Raw genomic sequence first — 17,314 nt, 5'->3', positions numbered from 1 at the left:
GCACGAAGGTATTAGTTTTTACTGACATACAAAGCTTACGGAAAAAAATTTACGTGTGGCACTTACAAAAAAGCACTGACACAACCCAATATTTAGTTGTCCTTATTCACCCAAATTATGTTCTTATTACCTTTACTATTGAAAAATGTTAGTAACAAGTAAATACCTTTAATCCCATTTGGTTGTATAAAACAAGGACTCTATAAAGCAACCTTTTCTTATAATAAAATCCGTATTTTGGGTTCCTGGCTTGAAAAAAGTGTGGTTAATATAATCGTTTAAGAATATCTTTTGTGCTTTTTAAGAACATCGTACACAACCCCAGATGTTGTGTCGGACGTAGAAGCAGTTCAGAAGTGTGTTTCAAATTCTGAGGCGTGCGCCATAATTACTCCTTTCAACACACCAATAAAGAGAATACTCGGTAAAAACTCAGCTTTTTCCGAATAATTCTTACCAAATTAAAATTTATATGAAATTAAATAATTCAGCTTTTATGTTTTAATCAAGGCAGACTAGATTTTAGAGTTAGATTGTCTAAACTTGGAAACTGAAGTTTGAAACTGTATCGAGAACCAGATATTTGCGACCATAATTTCACCACGATGGTACTATCACGAATATCACCTATTTACAAAATGATCAGCATAATTCGAGTATTCAGATTGATATGCCTGTTGTTCTGCTACTAAAAATGTCTGCAATTTCTTATGTCGTTTCCGCTTGCATATATATATATATATATATATATATGTCAAAGTCACCAAACGAGATGACATACTTATTAAATAGAAAAAAAAACTTAACACATTTTAACTCTTTGTAGAGCGTGGCAGCCGTGGTTCAACTCGGCCATTGTATTCTAACTCGGCACATACGCACATTCTACAAGCTTTGTTTACTATAAGCTGATTTTAACCTAAATTAAGAGCATTGCACCTATTCCCTGCAGTTTAATGGATATTGATCGTACATATAGTGTTAAAATTTAGTAGTATGTTGTGTTTAAACTCAAAACGTTTTCGTAATAATGCAGTTAACATGTCAACTAAATTTAGTAGCACGTTAGGTGGTATTCGATACTGGGCTAAGATACATTTAGTTTCTCGCTAGAACTTGGCCATTTCACATAAAATTTCAGACATTTACTTAGGTTCAATGGAAGCTTAAAAACTACTAAAATAAGTACCACCCTAAATCATTGAAAGAAATATTTATTAAGCACCTCCATCGCTCTTACATTCTTGTTGCGCCTGCTTCTTATTTCGTTTTGGCATTTTTACAGGTTTTTTTTTAATTCATTGCACCTATTAATGGCGGCAACCCTTGAGAAAGTAAAGAAATATACAACTTTATTTCTCTTTCTTACCTTAGAACTTTTTGTTGCTCTCATTCTCTGTTCTACCACCTCCCATTCTATTTCATAACACATTAGCACTAAGCCGCCCGTAAGAAAACTAAATCAGAAAATTTCGCATCTACATTCACCCCGTGTGCATACTTTTCTCGCATTCCGTTCATCCTCACTTTTATTGCAATTTCGTAATAGCAGTAATTATATCCCTCTTTTTATAATAGACCTTCGGAGCATATGCAAATCGAAACAGTAGCCACTAATTATAACTCTTAATATAACTTGAGTTGGAATTTTCCGTGCATATAGCACTAGGAACAGACAATCTGGCGCAAGACAAATTCTTATTTTCCCGTTAGATAAAGAAATGGGACTTCCCATTTTTCGTTTTTTAGCCTTGTAATTATTAACAAAAAATATCAATCTGGGTTACTCACATAGCCCAAGACAGTTATATTATCGTCGTTTGATGTAGTCAAGTAGTATTTACTGTTCAAGTTTCACTCAGGGCAAACTCCAGAGCACAAAACTATTACCTTTACTTTTCTCATTACTACAGATGTCCAACGAAGACGAATTTATTTATCCTAAACCAAATAATTTAGCATACACATAAATATAGAGTAAATGACTGTTTCGATTATTTCAAGGCGCTCACCATATAGATCATAATTGTCTATAGATGGAGTAGGCGTTTTTATTTTTCTTAAAATATTATGATGTTTATACTTCAGCATTATGAGCGTGTTAAGTTCGTTCAGTTACAACACTACCCGCATTAGATCCAGTGCTCATTTTTTCCGCGATAGAACAATGGTAGTTCCCTTCGAAACAATTGACTTCTCGAATCATTTTCTCTACCCATGCAAAGACATCACGACGTAAGATTTTTATATTATGTGACTCACGGATAATAAAAATACACCGCTGCGGATTACAGCTTCTTCTCACATCTTCTGTCAAGTTTTAGAGTTGGCGGTTATTAAGCTCTCCAATCTAAGCCCCGGAAGATCCAACTTTGGCTAGACATCGTAAACAAAATGGTTTATATGGCCCTCCGAAGCAATTTATAGTCACAGCAGCATTTATAACGTTGCAACCTAAAGTTAATCTATCGGCGAAATCACTACTTGTTTGAGTGCCCAAGACTGCCAGCTATACGTAAATTAAAAAAACCTCGATTCGATGTAAGCTTTGAACAAATTAATTTATAGGGTTTTGAAAAGCTGGCTACCCATTTAATTTTTCTAAATTTCACGATAAACAAGAAAAAGAAAAATATCTTTGCTAGTAGAAATATTTTAACTGATGATTTTTTGGTGAAACTCATTTCAGACGAGTTCCTAAAGCCGACGAATCTGCAATTTTTTGATGCATTCATACCTTTTACAACTTGCTAAACTCGTTAACCCAAACCTTCTACATTGTTTATCCTATACAGCTATTTACCTGGCTACAACACCCTAACGATTCCGTATTACAAGAACATCATGCCGATGCCAATTTGAAGGCCCCCATTGATTCGGTCTTGTGGCTGATATTTTAGAGGCACAACATAGTTAAGTTCGATCCGAGTCATGTGTCCCATTGATAGGATTAATCCTAAACCTGTCGACACCCTGAGGTCCTTCAGGCGTTCGGTGTTCCATTCTTCACAAAGAGCACCACCTGTAATAAATCCATGCAAGCGAAGGTACTCTCCAATGAATCCGTGTCCACGTCTAAATGGTAGTGGCGTATACAGATGAGCCCCAGCTGACCAGTAGGTCGTGCCACCTAGACTCGAACCTTCTGCATGAGGACCTACACCCCTAAATTGAAAACCACGAAGGTCAAGTGGGCCCCCAAGAAAGAATTTGTCGCAGATATTGTGACTTCCATCAGTGGTCATATAGCCTGCATTTGACGCTACTTGAAAGACGAGGTCATTGAACAACGAATAGTTAGCCTGGTGCTCGAATTCGTGTTTCATAAAGTTAATATTCCCACCTAAGCTACCTCCAGCAAACTCTTGACTCAACCGAACAAAGTAACCACATGTCGGCAAGATAGTGTTATCCCTTGTATCGACTGTAACGGTATGTTTAAGTGCAGACTTCAGTGAATGACCCATCTGCTCTCGCACTGGAAACGGAACTGTAATACCGAGTGGATTAAGTTCTCGCCATACGCCCTCCCACCGGAAAGTGTGATGGAAGCCTTGCAAAGATTCAAAATCAAATCCTGCAAGAAGGCCGCGATTGCACGCCCTAAACGTATTCCAAGGGAAATCAGCAGCCTGTTGGTAAACAGTTGCCGTAATACGGGGGTTGTGCCGTCCAAGAAAGGGTTTACTGGCGGTTAAATTGAAACTGCTTAAATGTTTTGTCCCATATTGATATTCTGCCTGGAGAATTTCTCCGCGTCCGGCAAGATTTGGTAGCTTGACACCAACAACCATTGAGCCCTCATTGTGGTCTACCAAAGTGGTGACACCGCCAACGACTCGCTTTCGTTCTTGCACCTTAAACGTGACGTCGTACTCATTCGGAGCGGCATCAGGGCCTTTTGACGTGTCTATATTGACAGCAATCTTTTTGAATGCATCGAGCATCTCTAGTTGCCGTAGAACATCGGAGCATCGTAGGAGCACCTAAACAAATAATCGAGAAAGGAAATAAGACTATTAGCATGATTAAAAAAAGCATGATTAACAAAATATGATGCTAGGTTGACCGAAAATAGTCGTTTATAGTAAATATTATGATTTCGCCAAATTTAGTTAGAATATCCTGCTAGATATTCGCGATTAACTTTCACTACTAAACTATTATATTCAGAAAGAATAAATAAACAGAAAAGCAAATGAGAAAGTCACATGATAAAATAAGTACCACAAAACTATGGGTAGGCAACGCCAATAAAGATTATTCTATTACCTACAAACAAAACACTTAATTATTTTTAATGTAAATATGTGACCTGTTCGGCAAAATTTTCTCGAGTTAATCATTCCAATATTAAAGATTTATTGATGATTTAATAAAAAAAGGGCTTATTATATGTTACTCAATGACATTACATGTCTTGAACTCTTGAAATTAAATATAGTTTACAAAAAGAAAACAGTCGACAATAGACTACATTAGTTACCTCCAGAATATATGTTTATAAACAATGATCCGAACTGCGGTAAATGAGGACCTGAACTATATAAACAAGTATATATTTTTGGAAACAATAAAAAAATAGCTGTCGTGCATTGAAAAGCTAAAGACGTTTCGGAATGTGATAGTACTTTCCGCCACTTTGAGGAGTTTCGAGTATTGCAGACCCCTAGCGAAACAAATTTGTTCAATTTTATCTCAAACGGCACTTCTATAAGTACGCAAACAATACATTTCAGGGAAGACTCCCAAATGATTTTAAAATAAAAGACTAAACACAAAATCTATATAAGAATCAGATGAGAAATCAATTGTAAATGAAAAGCAAAAAAAGAAACGCAAGCGAATTCTTTCAGAAACTGTTTATGATTGTCCATCTATACAATCTGGCTGTTTAACACTAACAGTAACTGCATTCGATTCGTCGTGGTCTTGGATTTCAGTATTTACTACAGGTACATTTGACATACAGATTACATACCTGTTGAAAATCGGTGCAATCCATGAGATCTTGAACAGCTTTAGCAAGAACGTCATTTTTAGTTCGAGCCACTCCATCAATGTGAACCCGATTAACTCGCGCGGAAACACCTGATACGTCACTACTGACCATGCCCTCCACGGGGTTGGCTGGAGTAACCTTTGAATACCCTGTGCCCATGCTTGTAGTATTGGGCGCCCTTTAGCACGCTCACTATTACTAAATCAGTCCACCTAGAACGTCTTTCTCGACCGTCCAGACGGATTATACAGGTAGAGTGCACCAATACTGACTCCAGAGACACTTCAACCGGACCCGGCAGTTCGGAAGGCAGAAGGTCAGCAAAAAGCACTGAGTGGCGCCATATTTGTTTGCTTCCCTCGCAGAGGAGAGCCGACGATGTTATGACCGATACACAGCTTTGTGGCCGCGAACATAAGTATCAACAAATGCTTATGAATCAATGACTAGCGCCGCTAAAATCGTCACTAAAATACTAATTTTGAAAGAATATCGCACACATCTATAACCATGGTAGCAAGCAGGCCATTCCTGAAAGCAAGCCGTTGGTCAAAAATCATGTGTCTACGGCGAAAGCTTAAGGAGCGAAAGGTTTGGGGCGGAAGAGAGACAAGCTAAAGTATGTATACCCCGGCAATAGTACATACGCACCGCTTAAGAGTCAACTAGATTTCATTTACGCTTTAAAAAAATACATCTATAGCCACTGTTTCACTGATCCGATAATAATTAGTACACGCAATGCGTTCAGTTTCGATTTAACGCTCCAGAAGCGAATAGAATCGTTGTGAAATGCATAGTGCAGCGTCCTATGTTTAAATTTGTACTTGCCGCTGAAACTTCTGTAGGTTAGATTTATAAATAAAATTAAGGATCCGCATATGCAGACAAACGAGAAGCTTTGGGCAAGAGCGAAGTAGTTTCGTTTGATTGGTATTCCATGATGCAATTGTTGCCCATAGCTTTCATGTATATTATTAATCCGCGTGGTGGATTACTTGGTGGTAGATGAACGCAGAATTTTACTACAATTTTTTTGTAATAAAATGTTTCATTTTTTCAGAATTTCATATATTGAAAAACGATTGGCCGGAACCACGTTCTAAAATTAGCTTATGCTTTCTTCGTCCTGTTAACCGACGGATTGTTTTTATCGCTTTACTCTGTCTTCTTTCCTATATGATGGTCCTACGTGGAAAAACACTTATAGATCATGTTTTCAGTAGAGTAGCAGAAAGAAAGGGCATTTAGACATACATTACGGCCTTACAACATAGCTTTTGCTTCTTTTCGTAAGCAAATTGATCGTCCCATACGAAACTAGTTAATCTTTGTCTAAACATCTTTAATAGGAAAAAGAAAAATAGATATTAGCGGGCTGCATTATACTTATCGCACATTTGTCCTGAAAATCAGTTCTATCTATATCCAAAAACTTAAACAAAGAACAATTAAATTAATAAGTCCTGTTGGAATAAAACGTGTCTTACTTTTTGTCTTAGAATATATAAATCTAAGGACACTAAGGTTGCGAAAGAAGCCTTTGGGCCACCTATTGCATTCTCCATCTTTAAAGGCCCACGTTTTTCTGTATCGCTTCGTGTTTACTAAATTTTTGAAATACGACTTCCTTTATTCACACAAGTTGTGTAATATAATATAAGGTAAAAATATAACCTCTCGACGCCCTTAATAATCAGCAACACCTAAAGGCGTTTATATAAGTAGCTTTTTGTCATCTCACAATGCTTTTATGTGGCACATCATACGCTGGGATCGCGCTGGGTATAAAAGAATGAGTTTATCTCTTTTTTATAAGAACTTTGATATACATAACTAGACAAAGACAAAAGTTGAACCATAGTAAGAACATCTATGGACACTATACGGTAATGTTAAATAATATCCGTTATAATCAAGTTACGATAACAAAAAAGCAACATATATATGTAATCCCCGACGAAATATTTTAGCTGAAAACAACAAATAAAGAGTTCTACGAGCAAGAGGTAAAACATGACTTCAAGTTTTATCTATATTCTTTTCACATACTAATATCACACTTATTACTTAATACTTGTTATTTAATGTTAATATGCGTGTGTTCGCTGAAAAAATCTAGTTGGGAATAGCACGGCTGCTATGCAAGAAAAGTTAACTAAAATTTGGCGCCCGCCAAATTTGAATTTTTCAAGTTATCTAGTGATATCATCACGAACAGTGTATCGTTAGAATCGTGTATTTTTTGGCAACCCGCTGTACAGAAAAACAAGTGTCGTCCTTTGATGACCCGGTGAGCTCTGCATTCTTTTTGAAGTTTAACTACTGCATTTTAATGGTATGAACGCTTCCCAAGTGCCACCTTTGTGCTTCAATGTACAGTGCACGAAGCCTTGTTTGTACTTTAAAAACGTAAAGTACTTTTTTAGTGGATAAGAAGTCAAACGAGCGTATGTATAAGACATCTTTATCATACTGGTCTTATTGCACAATTAACACGTTGCCAGTACTCCTTCGACTTAATTTAACTCAATTCAAACTTTCATTATACTAAGCTGAAAAACACTTGTATCTGCATAGGCCTAAACGGATACGTAAATATATGTCTACATTCATTTTAGTCTTTACGGAAACGTATGGTTGACTCTGTCTGCCCTTACGATCGCTTATTTTAGATCAGTTAATAATACAATTATTATTTACAAAATTATCTTCTTTTTTAATTCCTTGGCTTTTCCTTAGTCATTTTCTAAAATATCTTACTTTTATGCCCATGATCACGATGATTAAAGCGGTTGTAATTTTTTGTTCTATCCAGTAGAATAAATTGTAGAATAAAAAGTTAAACAAAAGCTTATTAAATAAAGATGTACCTAAATTACAATGGTCTAATTCATACCTTTTCGTTGTTGAGTCCTGTGACCTCAACATCCCCTGAAAACAAGAGTAGCATAAAATTAATACATTGAAAGTAGAACCTCTACATAGGTAGCAAATATGACACATAGTTCTTAACTCTGTGAAACTGATTTTCAATGAATCTAATGTACAAACGCTAACGTTGTCTCGGTTTCCAGCCGAGAGTGTTGTGTGATGGAATTTAAGCTGATGCCCTGGAAACCGATCGGCGATTAATTTTGATTACATCGATAGAGTGTCGTACAGCTCTGTATATATTAATTAATGTAATCGTCTTCGAACACGGCTTGGGAGATGCGGGTCAATCAGTATTATCTTCCGAAAATCATTACTAGTGGTTTATTCTTAGCTCCCTTACCCGTACGCTAAGTCAACGATGCAACATTGCGGGCATGACGCGAACTTGCTAGGTATGGCGTGTAGTCTGTCTCTATTTCGATAAACCCTATACCTTTTTCTAATGTAAAGCAGATTTCAATCCAATAAAAGCATACATTTCGAAAAAATCATAATTTCATCGAAGTTTATCGGTTATGGCAAAAAAGATTTACTGACTAATTCAACCAATTTCCTAAACCTGCCTTTTTCGGGCTCAGCCGATGAGTCGCTGTTAGCAGACGACACTACTGACGCAGCATATTAAACATTTATTACGCGCCTGGTTTATGCTGTCAACTATACCATGGTTTTATTCATCATTGGGCCATATTTCAAGTATACCCACGTATATTACAAGTTGAATTGAAAACAGTAAGCTAGTATGCCTTTTGCTTAGGTTTGCTTTTCCACGGTGCACTTTGGCTTTACACTAATACTTGTTTGTTTGCGCTATGATGAAACTCTAACGCGTTTACCCTCAAACACGTGTAGCACCAATCCAAGGTGTATAAAATGTAATAAAATAATCCGGTTTATATCTGGAATAGTTAAACATTAAGCAATGAGCTATTTTTTTTTTGTAATTAGTAGGTCCTTAAACTGATCCTTTTGTCGAGCATCGTGAGTAACCTGACGTTATTCAGTGTAATCTAAACCTGTTTTGGTGTAGTGACGTTGTTTAAAGTAATATTATCATGCAATAGGAGGTATTAAAACGACTTGAACTCCTATCAGAAATAACTGAAGGCTCGAGCAGAATATAGCTGGCGGTACATTAGGACAAACAAATAATTAGTGTTTTTTTCGTGCTTTACTTTGTGTCGTACTTAAACCGTTAGGCTTTACTTTGAACAAAAGAAATATTTGCCTTAATTTATACATAAGTCGTAAGATTATCATACGTTCGAAATAGAGAAGTTGCTTTTGCGCTTGGGAGATATCAGCTCCCTCTCTCTCTCTCGCTCTCTCTGAATATCAAATAACTGACCCACATTTTTGTAGCGCGCCGATGTGAAACTGCAGGCTTCTCCCAAGCTGTTGGATCCGCCAGTATTCAATAGGGACCGTTGAACATAGTAGACGAAATCGGTTGAACGTTGGTGGGAGCCAGGTAAGGTTATTTGTTGTTGTTAACAACCTGGCTTAGGATCTTACTCTCTGTAGCGATAATTTTGTTTTGACTAATCATTTTCTTGATTGTGTGAGTTGTATGCGCTAGTGTACACCGAGTAATACCTACAAAATTGTTGGCAGGATGGCTCAGGTGGTCCCCTTGGATCGGTCGGTGGTAATGGTCGGTTAGCCCCAGATAACGGTGAAGGAACTCCGTACTCATTTCCTATTAGTACATGCGTAACACTGTACAGCGTGATGTCCACGTGTGTGGAAAGTAAAACTCTCGGCCTACAAAAGCACCCATCTTGTGTACAACCCGAACTTGCACTGGAAAGGGCTTATGTGGACTCAGCCAAAGCCGGCTGATGGAGTTGTTTTGCAGCGAATCTGCGCATCTGTCCGAGAAACCGAAGATGTTACTCAAAACACCTTTTGTTGCTCATACAGTTCCGATCGGTAACATCTTCTGCATCTTTAACGGGTCGAGTAGCCGTAGAGCGCCTGCACTGACGGCACTGTAGAGGTGCTGCTACAAATGGTTGACCAGAGCGTGACCGAAGCTTCTTTTGACCTTTAGGCTCTTCTTGTGCTTTGTAAGGAAAAATAGTTCTACTCACTATTGTGCAGGCGATCCGAGACTGAACGCGGTAATGAAAAGAGTTCTTTTCCTTTTGCCGCGAATAGATGATGCTGTCGAAGCCTTAAAGGCAGCCCAAGTATTTGCTACTTTAGATCTGACGGATGCTTACCAGCGGATCCAATTTCCGGACCTTGCCTTCACGTTCGCTTTGGAATCTATGGACTAGTCCATTTGTTTCGTTTACTTTTCCTAGCTTGTTGCGTCACAGTCAAGATCATGGAAGAAACGTTACCTACCTACACTTCGGAAACGTTACGCAGCCACGAGCGCCGTTTACGCGAGCTACCTTTGAGCCAACCGCATCAAGCAGGGTTTAATGCGTCTCCATGTTCGCCATGTGCGAAGACTGGCGTACCCCACCCGGAAGAAAACAAGTTGGTAGAGCGCACCATCTGTAGAGCGGTCGTACATAGTTTGCTCTAGGCGTTTGGGGTTTTACTCTCAAACTATTTTCCAAAGTCCCCTTCAATGTGAGTACTATTGCAAATAAGGCCTGCGCAATTTTGTCTGAATTGCTTCATGGGTCAAAGCCGTGTTGTCCGATAAGCGTCAGGACTCGCCGTTAGTTCGGACGCTTTGGCTTCCGTATCCAAGTTTTGGGTCACCAAAACAATAGTCCTTTTGTACCGACCACTTTTGTCTGAGAAGCCCGTTGTCTTACGCCACTCTAGGCAACAACCAAGCCCCTTGACAAGATCGGTGCCCAGGCTCGAATATGGTCGAGAAGCAAGTAGAACAATGCACCTATATGTCGTAGTGAATTTAAGAAACATTAGGAAGAATTGGGTTTGAAATCTAAACATTGCACACAATTGCGTGATTGAGTAAAACGAGCGTAGAAAACACATTAACAGGGTACATGCGTTTTCGGTTCCGGTCACCGATAGGCATATAATACCCACCAACCGATCGGAAACAGCTATAGGTCGAGCATCTTGATAGTTACATATATGTAATATGCATATCTGTCTGAAGAACTTGAGGTGTACCATACTACCTTCATCGGTTCTGTAGCTACGTATACTTATCAAATTACTATAAATAGTACGCGACTATAATTGGAATGAGTATAATTAGTGTGAGCAATCCTAGGCGTTTCAACATCACTACACTACTTAGCTGTCATTATTAATAAAAAAGCGTTGTCCTTAGAGCTGCTGTTGGCGTGGACGCAGTTTGTCATGCCACCCGATAACTTGCTTCTAATTCTTCGTACAATTTTGTTATTAATATATGCAAATTTTGTTCGTGAGGATGACATAGCTTGAAGATGAACTGATGTAGCCCTGTGAGCCGTATTAGTCTAATGTTCATCTATCGAACAGTAATATACAGAAAAGCATCGGCAAATCAAGTTATTATACTAAATAGAAAATGAAAGTGGCAAGTTAGCGTGAGCGCCACGCAACTTGCAGGCAGTTTATGTAATTATACTTTTTATACAAAAGCAAGGCGATTCACCTTATTCGAAATGCTTCATGTCGGTGAAGACAAAGATTACGAACACAGTCACTACATGCTTTTAGTATCTATTCTGTTACATTCATTAAATAACATACATAGGAAACGATGACGTTTGGTTAGTACGCGACCTTTCAGATTGACTATAATACGAAGAGCGTTTCAAATACATATTCCATTAACAAGAATAAATTGATTTTTTGCAAGATCGGTTATTGTTTTTCCGTTACAAAATATATAGCTCTGTTGCCAAATTTTCTGCTGGGCTCGTATACAGAAGTGCAGTTGGTATTTTGCCACGATATGCATAAATATTTTGCCCTTTGAACCAAACACTGCATTGCTTTTCTTGTGTGTACAACTATATAAAGTATAACGCTAAATTTAGAAACGTGTTGCTTACACGAAAAACCTCATAAGACGCGAGTGTTACTTTATTAATTTTTTTCGATGCGGCCATGTAATTCTAGTTCATAATTGTTCGCTTGAGATATTCATTTTTGTTTAATCTCAGGTCGATTGTCCTTAATTTATCACTATATAAGGTATAGCAGTAATTACAGCCCGAAGCGAGTTTACTAAAATGAAAGTTGGCTGTAATCAGACAAAATCAATTTAAAACTACTATTATGTTACGAACCTTATTGTCGGAAGTTTCAACTTTCAATTAGCTCAAGTTTTATAGTTGTTGAGTAATTTCCTTGTTGATCTTGATTTCACGATGGCTGAGCATCTTCCGTATTGTTGCCCTAATTATTTTGTCCTTATTCTATTCTAAGAATACGGAAATCATAGTAGTAAAATAATAGGTTAAGAGGTATATGACACACCCTCTTTATTGTAAAAGCGCAAAAATAACACCACGTGGTATATAGAACGGCGGTCAACAAGATTTTTAGTCGCGTCCATTTTGTTATTAATTTGTGTAGGTTAACTCTCGGAACAAAGTACCACATGAGTAATCTCAGTGTGTGCAAAACAATATTATCCTTTAAGACGCACAAAAGTTTTGTGCTATTTGCCAAGTACTTTAGTTATTTCACATATCTAGCAATATGCTTTCAATGCTTCCTGAGGTACACATCAGCTTATGGTGAGAAACCCCGACAATCATCAGGCCGAATGTACTGGCCGTTTCGCTATTTCAAATACAAATTAAAGGGTTATAGAATACTCTTTATTGGTCTTTCAAAATGCTCTGAAGTGTTTGTTTACCCCTTCTTCGGCAAAAGCGACTCGCTTAAATATTTCTGGCTAAGTACTTTGTAACCAATATATGTTTGTATCCTTATTTGCCATGAAGCAACTAATATAAGGCTTCATCAATTTGAGCCTTACTTTTAGAGTTCGTAATATGGAGCTGGAAAAATCAAAACACTTTCTTGTGTAATTTTTAATAATGTAATAAAAATGGTCCCCTTTCGTGATAGTGGAATGACTACAAAAGGCAGTTTGTGACTTTTTTATTTTAAAGACAGTTTCCCGATAATAAAAACGTAAACTAGCAACTTCCGAGACAAGCGAAGAAAGCGGGCTATTTTAGTGCTTCTTTTACCCCATTTACCTAAAACAGAAATAACAAGAAAATAAGGTAAAAAAAAAGAATAATGTCTATGTGTAGTCCATTGTAGAATATATTGACCAGTTATTAATTTCCTTTTTGGATCCCACCATGGCATACGTTCAAAAAAATAGACATACTTGAGTTCAAACATATTGAAAACGTAAGCAAGGTGAGCTTTAGTATGTCAGTAGGTTAAAATAATGTCCGCTTAATTCTGCTTATTTCTGAGTCTAGAGAAAACCACGTTGTCCAATTTAAAGACGTATAAGAGGACATATTCTTCGCATCAAGTGGGTTGAAAGAATTTATCCATTTACATTTATTGCTTTATTTGTTAGTGATTTTTATCAACGAGTCAACAAAGGTATTGTCGTGTGTGTACGGCACCGCAACCTTGCTTGTCTTTTATTAAGGACTGTGGCACAACTTCGTATCCGTTTCTGTTCAGATACATGAGCCAGAAGTACCCTGTCGGTCGAAGAAAAGTAACTAAACAATTACCGCTATACGTTCTACTCAGCCAGTTAGTAGCGCTTGTTATTCTAGCGCGTGTTTATACACGTATGTTTCCCATTAGTAATTACCATAGCAATTTTTCATCCCGTAGATACACTTTTGATCACTGGAAGAAAAATTGAGACAGTATTGTTATTTACTTACGCAGCTGCGACATATATATATATATATATATGGTGTTAATTTTTTTGATAAGACAGTTGGTCGCAACTTTGTATCGTAAGGCAGAGCCACAGACATGGCCCTGCTTGATATATAAATTAGCTAACTAAAATTGAATTTATCCGTGGCTCTACGAACTTTTGTTTTTAGTTCCACCGAGTTGGAACATCGAGCATCAAATCGAACACATAGATATGAAGCTTTACGTTAATTTTTTTTACCTTGGCGGCTTCATTGGCGAATCATGACACACAAAAAGCGTCAACTTTTAGCACCGACTCCAAGTACTAAATGATACCAACCAAATAGGAGACCAACTCAGTGCTAGGCTCACGACTACCGATCACTTAAGTCCATGGCCTCAATCTGGCGCGTTGCCATCCGGTACTTGCATTGTAATATCAACATCATAATAGTCTACTCCATTTACATTGTGGGAGATTGCATACGGAACCTAATTTGTAATTTAGAAAAAAAATTTGATGTAGGAAGATATTTTGCGTTCCATATACCTTCTTGCGTTACAGGCTACGCGAATGGATTTATTACCAAAATCTCGATTGCTGCAAAATCGTCCTTTGAGTTCGTTTAAGTAGCTGGCATAAGAATGCAAATTTCTATTTTAAAAGTAAAGCATAAATATATTCAACACCATACTTAATTTTCTATATATGTGTATATGTAAATATATATAAGTGTATATACGGAAATGGATTCTTCACGTTCTATATTCTCTGCTAGCAAACGTAAATGAGCATAAATATGAAAGCTATCGATCTGTATATATAACAATATTAGTACAACAAGGGTTTATGTCACTGAGTAAAGCCTAGGAAATTCGAGAATTGTAACTCATAACATTTATTTGAGTTTAAAGTTTCGGAACATCACAAGACCCGCTTTTCGATAGGAGTTTAAAAGAGGTATCATGTTTTTTAAATTTTTGTGGCTCACCGAATGCGAAGCCATCAGTAGGTGTAAGGTAGGTGTAGGTTAAAAACTCTAAATCCCTAAGCCACGGAGGCAGGTGAATTCTTTGGGTACGTTCGTTCAGTTCTGTGACATGAAAAAGCCCATTGATGGTAACCATTTCACATGCGTGTGAGCTCACATTATAATATAAGACTTTTTGAAACCACATGCGATAGCGCTCATTCTATGCTTGTATTGTTGTCCATCACATATTATAAGCAAAAATAGGGCTACTGCGTCAACTGTTGCTTTATTTTTTTTTATTTAAAAGTTTATTAAAATACAGTAATGGCACATACTATTTTTTTTTGTAGCCAAGGCACCTCGTTGGTCAAAGGATGGATGGAAAGTGACCACATCCTACGCTCTCAAACGCTAGAAAATGCATTATGCATATGCAAATTCGCTAAGTGAGGGTGAATCTCTTTGTTGACATCTTGGTTTAGCAGTATACATAAACAAACCTTCACTGTGAATCCGTTCGAAAATTCAATCTGGTCTATAGAATAGGTGTGTGAACGACTGGTTTCGTAATAGCGTTGTGGGTAACGTGCGCGAACGGTAATTTTAGGGACACGTGAAGGGTTAGATTCGAATCCAGACGTACCCACATGTGGTTTTGTGCTGCTGAAAGCCAGCCATCGAAGGTATTCCCTAACGGTATAGGCATTGGAAAACTTTAAATTCTCGAATGATTTAAATTTACGGTTGAATTTGTGTAAATGTCGAGGAATCAAAGTTTCAAGGAGAAACAATTATATAATGCACATCTTCACACCGACTATCATCGGTTTTAGTAACCCGTTTATAATTAACTTCGATCCTTCTTTTAGATTTACGGGCACGTTATTACGTTCTTATAGCGTCATCTCACGTTTGACAGTTCAACAATTGGCGTCTTCGTTGACTACCAAAAAGTTTAAGTCAGCTCCTGAACACTTGTTATAAAATATCGAATATATGTATATTAAACCGTCAAAAAAATATAGCTGGTAACAGTTTAATAGTGACATGGCCAGAATCTTACGCCGCATATGCATATATAATATATGTAGGTAAAAGATTTGATAAAAATTGAAAGCACACATATGTCAAAAGCTACGTCTACTCTAACTTTCTCTAACTCAGCATTTTCTTCAGATTTGCTTTTTGATTGATGAAAGATAAGGACTGATTTCTGTGAAGTATGTCATTGTTGTACTGAGTTGATTGATCACGTACGTGGTCAATGGCCGACTTGCACGGGCACACAACATAATTTTGGCCAATCCTTATCAAGCTTATTATCCTTTCCCGTACAACAAAGCCACCGCTGAGCCACGATGTGTTCATGAGTGTAAAAATAATACCAACGGACCGCCTTGAACGACCTTGCTGTGTGTGGTCCACTGACTGATTTACGGGGCGGACTTCTACTGAAAGCTGTTCGTTTATAACTCGAATATAGGTCAGTCATTGGAGCCAACTATGAAGTATTCCATTAGAAAAGGCAGTGATTTGACAGTGGATCAAACTGTATAGTATGGCAGATGTAACTGGGAAAACTAGGATGCGATGATCGCCGAATGTTGCGACAAATCATCTCATACCAATGCTACTCCTGCTAATGTTGCTACAGAATAACACTAACCTTTCACAGCTTGTAGCTATTCTTGCTAACGTACCCGTCAGCGCCGCCAGTTGTGGAGCAGTATGAGTCCATCTGCTAATCACTACACCTGCTATACATTCATAGGGCACCCAGTGCTATGTAAACCAGTATCGGATCGTCCCAGTGTCACGCTTGCTGTCGTTGTCGTCCGCTGGTAAACATTACATGTGATCGCTACTAAGAGCGCGTGTTGCTTGAATCGGTGTTACCACAGCACAACACAGGCACAGCACGGCAAAGAGTACCGTACCAACCAACGAACAATACTTTTGACATGACCACCACTGGCACTGGCCTGCTTCACTTCTCTCGGCTCCACTGAACTGCTGCTGATGCTGCTTAGCTTTGGACCCTGGTTCGCTCCACCCGTCGTTTGGCCGCCTGCCTGCTTCGTGGGCCTGCTCTCGCTGCCGACACGGCCGTTGCTGTTTCGCTACCAAGGGCGTCTGATTGAAAGCAAAGCTCGCAGGCTCAGCGTACAACACACAAGCAAGCGCACGCGGGCCTTTACAGGCCACGCAGGCTCATCTACACAGACAGATACACATACGAACTCGCTCACTTACACATATAGACATGGGCACATAGAGACACATCGCGAGGCCGAATAGAGAGAGAAGGCGGGGGAGAGGCGCATGCGCAATACGCGCAACCGAGCTCTTCTGTGCACTCTGACTATCCACACCATCGCCATCATCATCTTGCTAACCCCTGTGCCTCCCCGCCTTTTTTCTCTCTGCTCCCCGTCGCGTCCTTAGGTCCCGTTTCGCCTGACCTCTCTAGGTTTATTTCAGAACTGGCTAGCTTCGAAGACCAGTCAGAAAACGTTGCCTCTCTGCTTTTCACTCTCGCTGAGCGCGCCAAACAGGCCGGACCACTGGGAATTAACGTTTTCTCGGACCGCAAGCGCTGCCTGGCCCTCAATTTACAGCT

At 38.5% G+C, this 17,314-nt stretch overlaps 1 protein-coding gene across 1 annotated transcript; it reads right to left on the bottom strand.

Annotated features, from left to right (window-relative positions):
* Window positions 1-1,198: 1,198 nt before the first annotated feature.
* On the bottom strand, window positions 1,199-16,936 carry LOC111267337 (sorting and assembly machinery component 50 homolog A). Its single transcript, XM_022845540.2, has 4 exons — window positions 16,361-16,936; window positions 7,902-7,936; window positions 4,982-5,400; window positions 1,199-3,986 (listed from the first exon to the last, which is right to left on the bottom strand). The coding sequence occupies exons 3-4, from the start codon at window positions 5,159-5,161 to the stop codon at window positions 2,832-2,834; spliced, it is 1,335 nt and encodes a 444-aa protein (XP_022701275.1). The 5' UTR covers window positions 5,162-5,400; window positions 7,902-7,936; window positions 16,361-16,936; the 3' UTR covers window positions 1,199-2,831.
* Between the last annotated feature and the right edge of the window lie 378 nt (window positions 16,937-17,314).

Source organism: Varroa jacobsoni, unplaced genomic scaffold (assembly GCF_002532875.2).
Source record: "Varroa jacobsoni isolate VJ856 unplaced genomic scaffold, vjacob_1.0 scaffold_1170, whole genome shotgun sequence".
Lineage (NCBI taxonomy): Eukaryota > Metazoa > Arthropoda > Arachnida > Mesostigmata > Varroidae > Varroa > Varroa jacobsoni.
This window is presented reverse-complemented; position numbering and strand designations above follow the sequence as displayed.

Excerpts from the sequence above, each read along its gene's own strand:
- LOC111267337 (XM_022845540.2), bottom strand. The coding sequence starts at position 5,161 with ATGGGCACAGGGTATTCAAAGGTTACTCCAGCCAACCCCGTGGAGGGC. Across the intron at positions 3,987-4,981 it reads ATTGCACCGATTTTCAACAG|GTGCTCCTACGATGCTCCGA; the intron begins GTATGTAATCTG and ends TTATTTGTTTAG.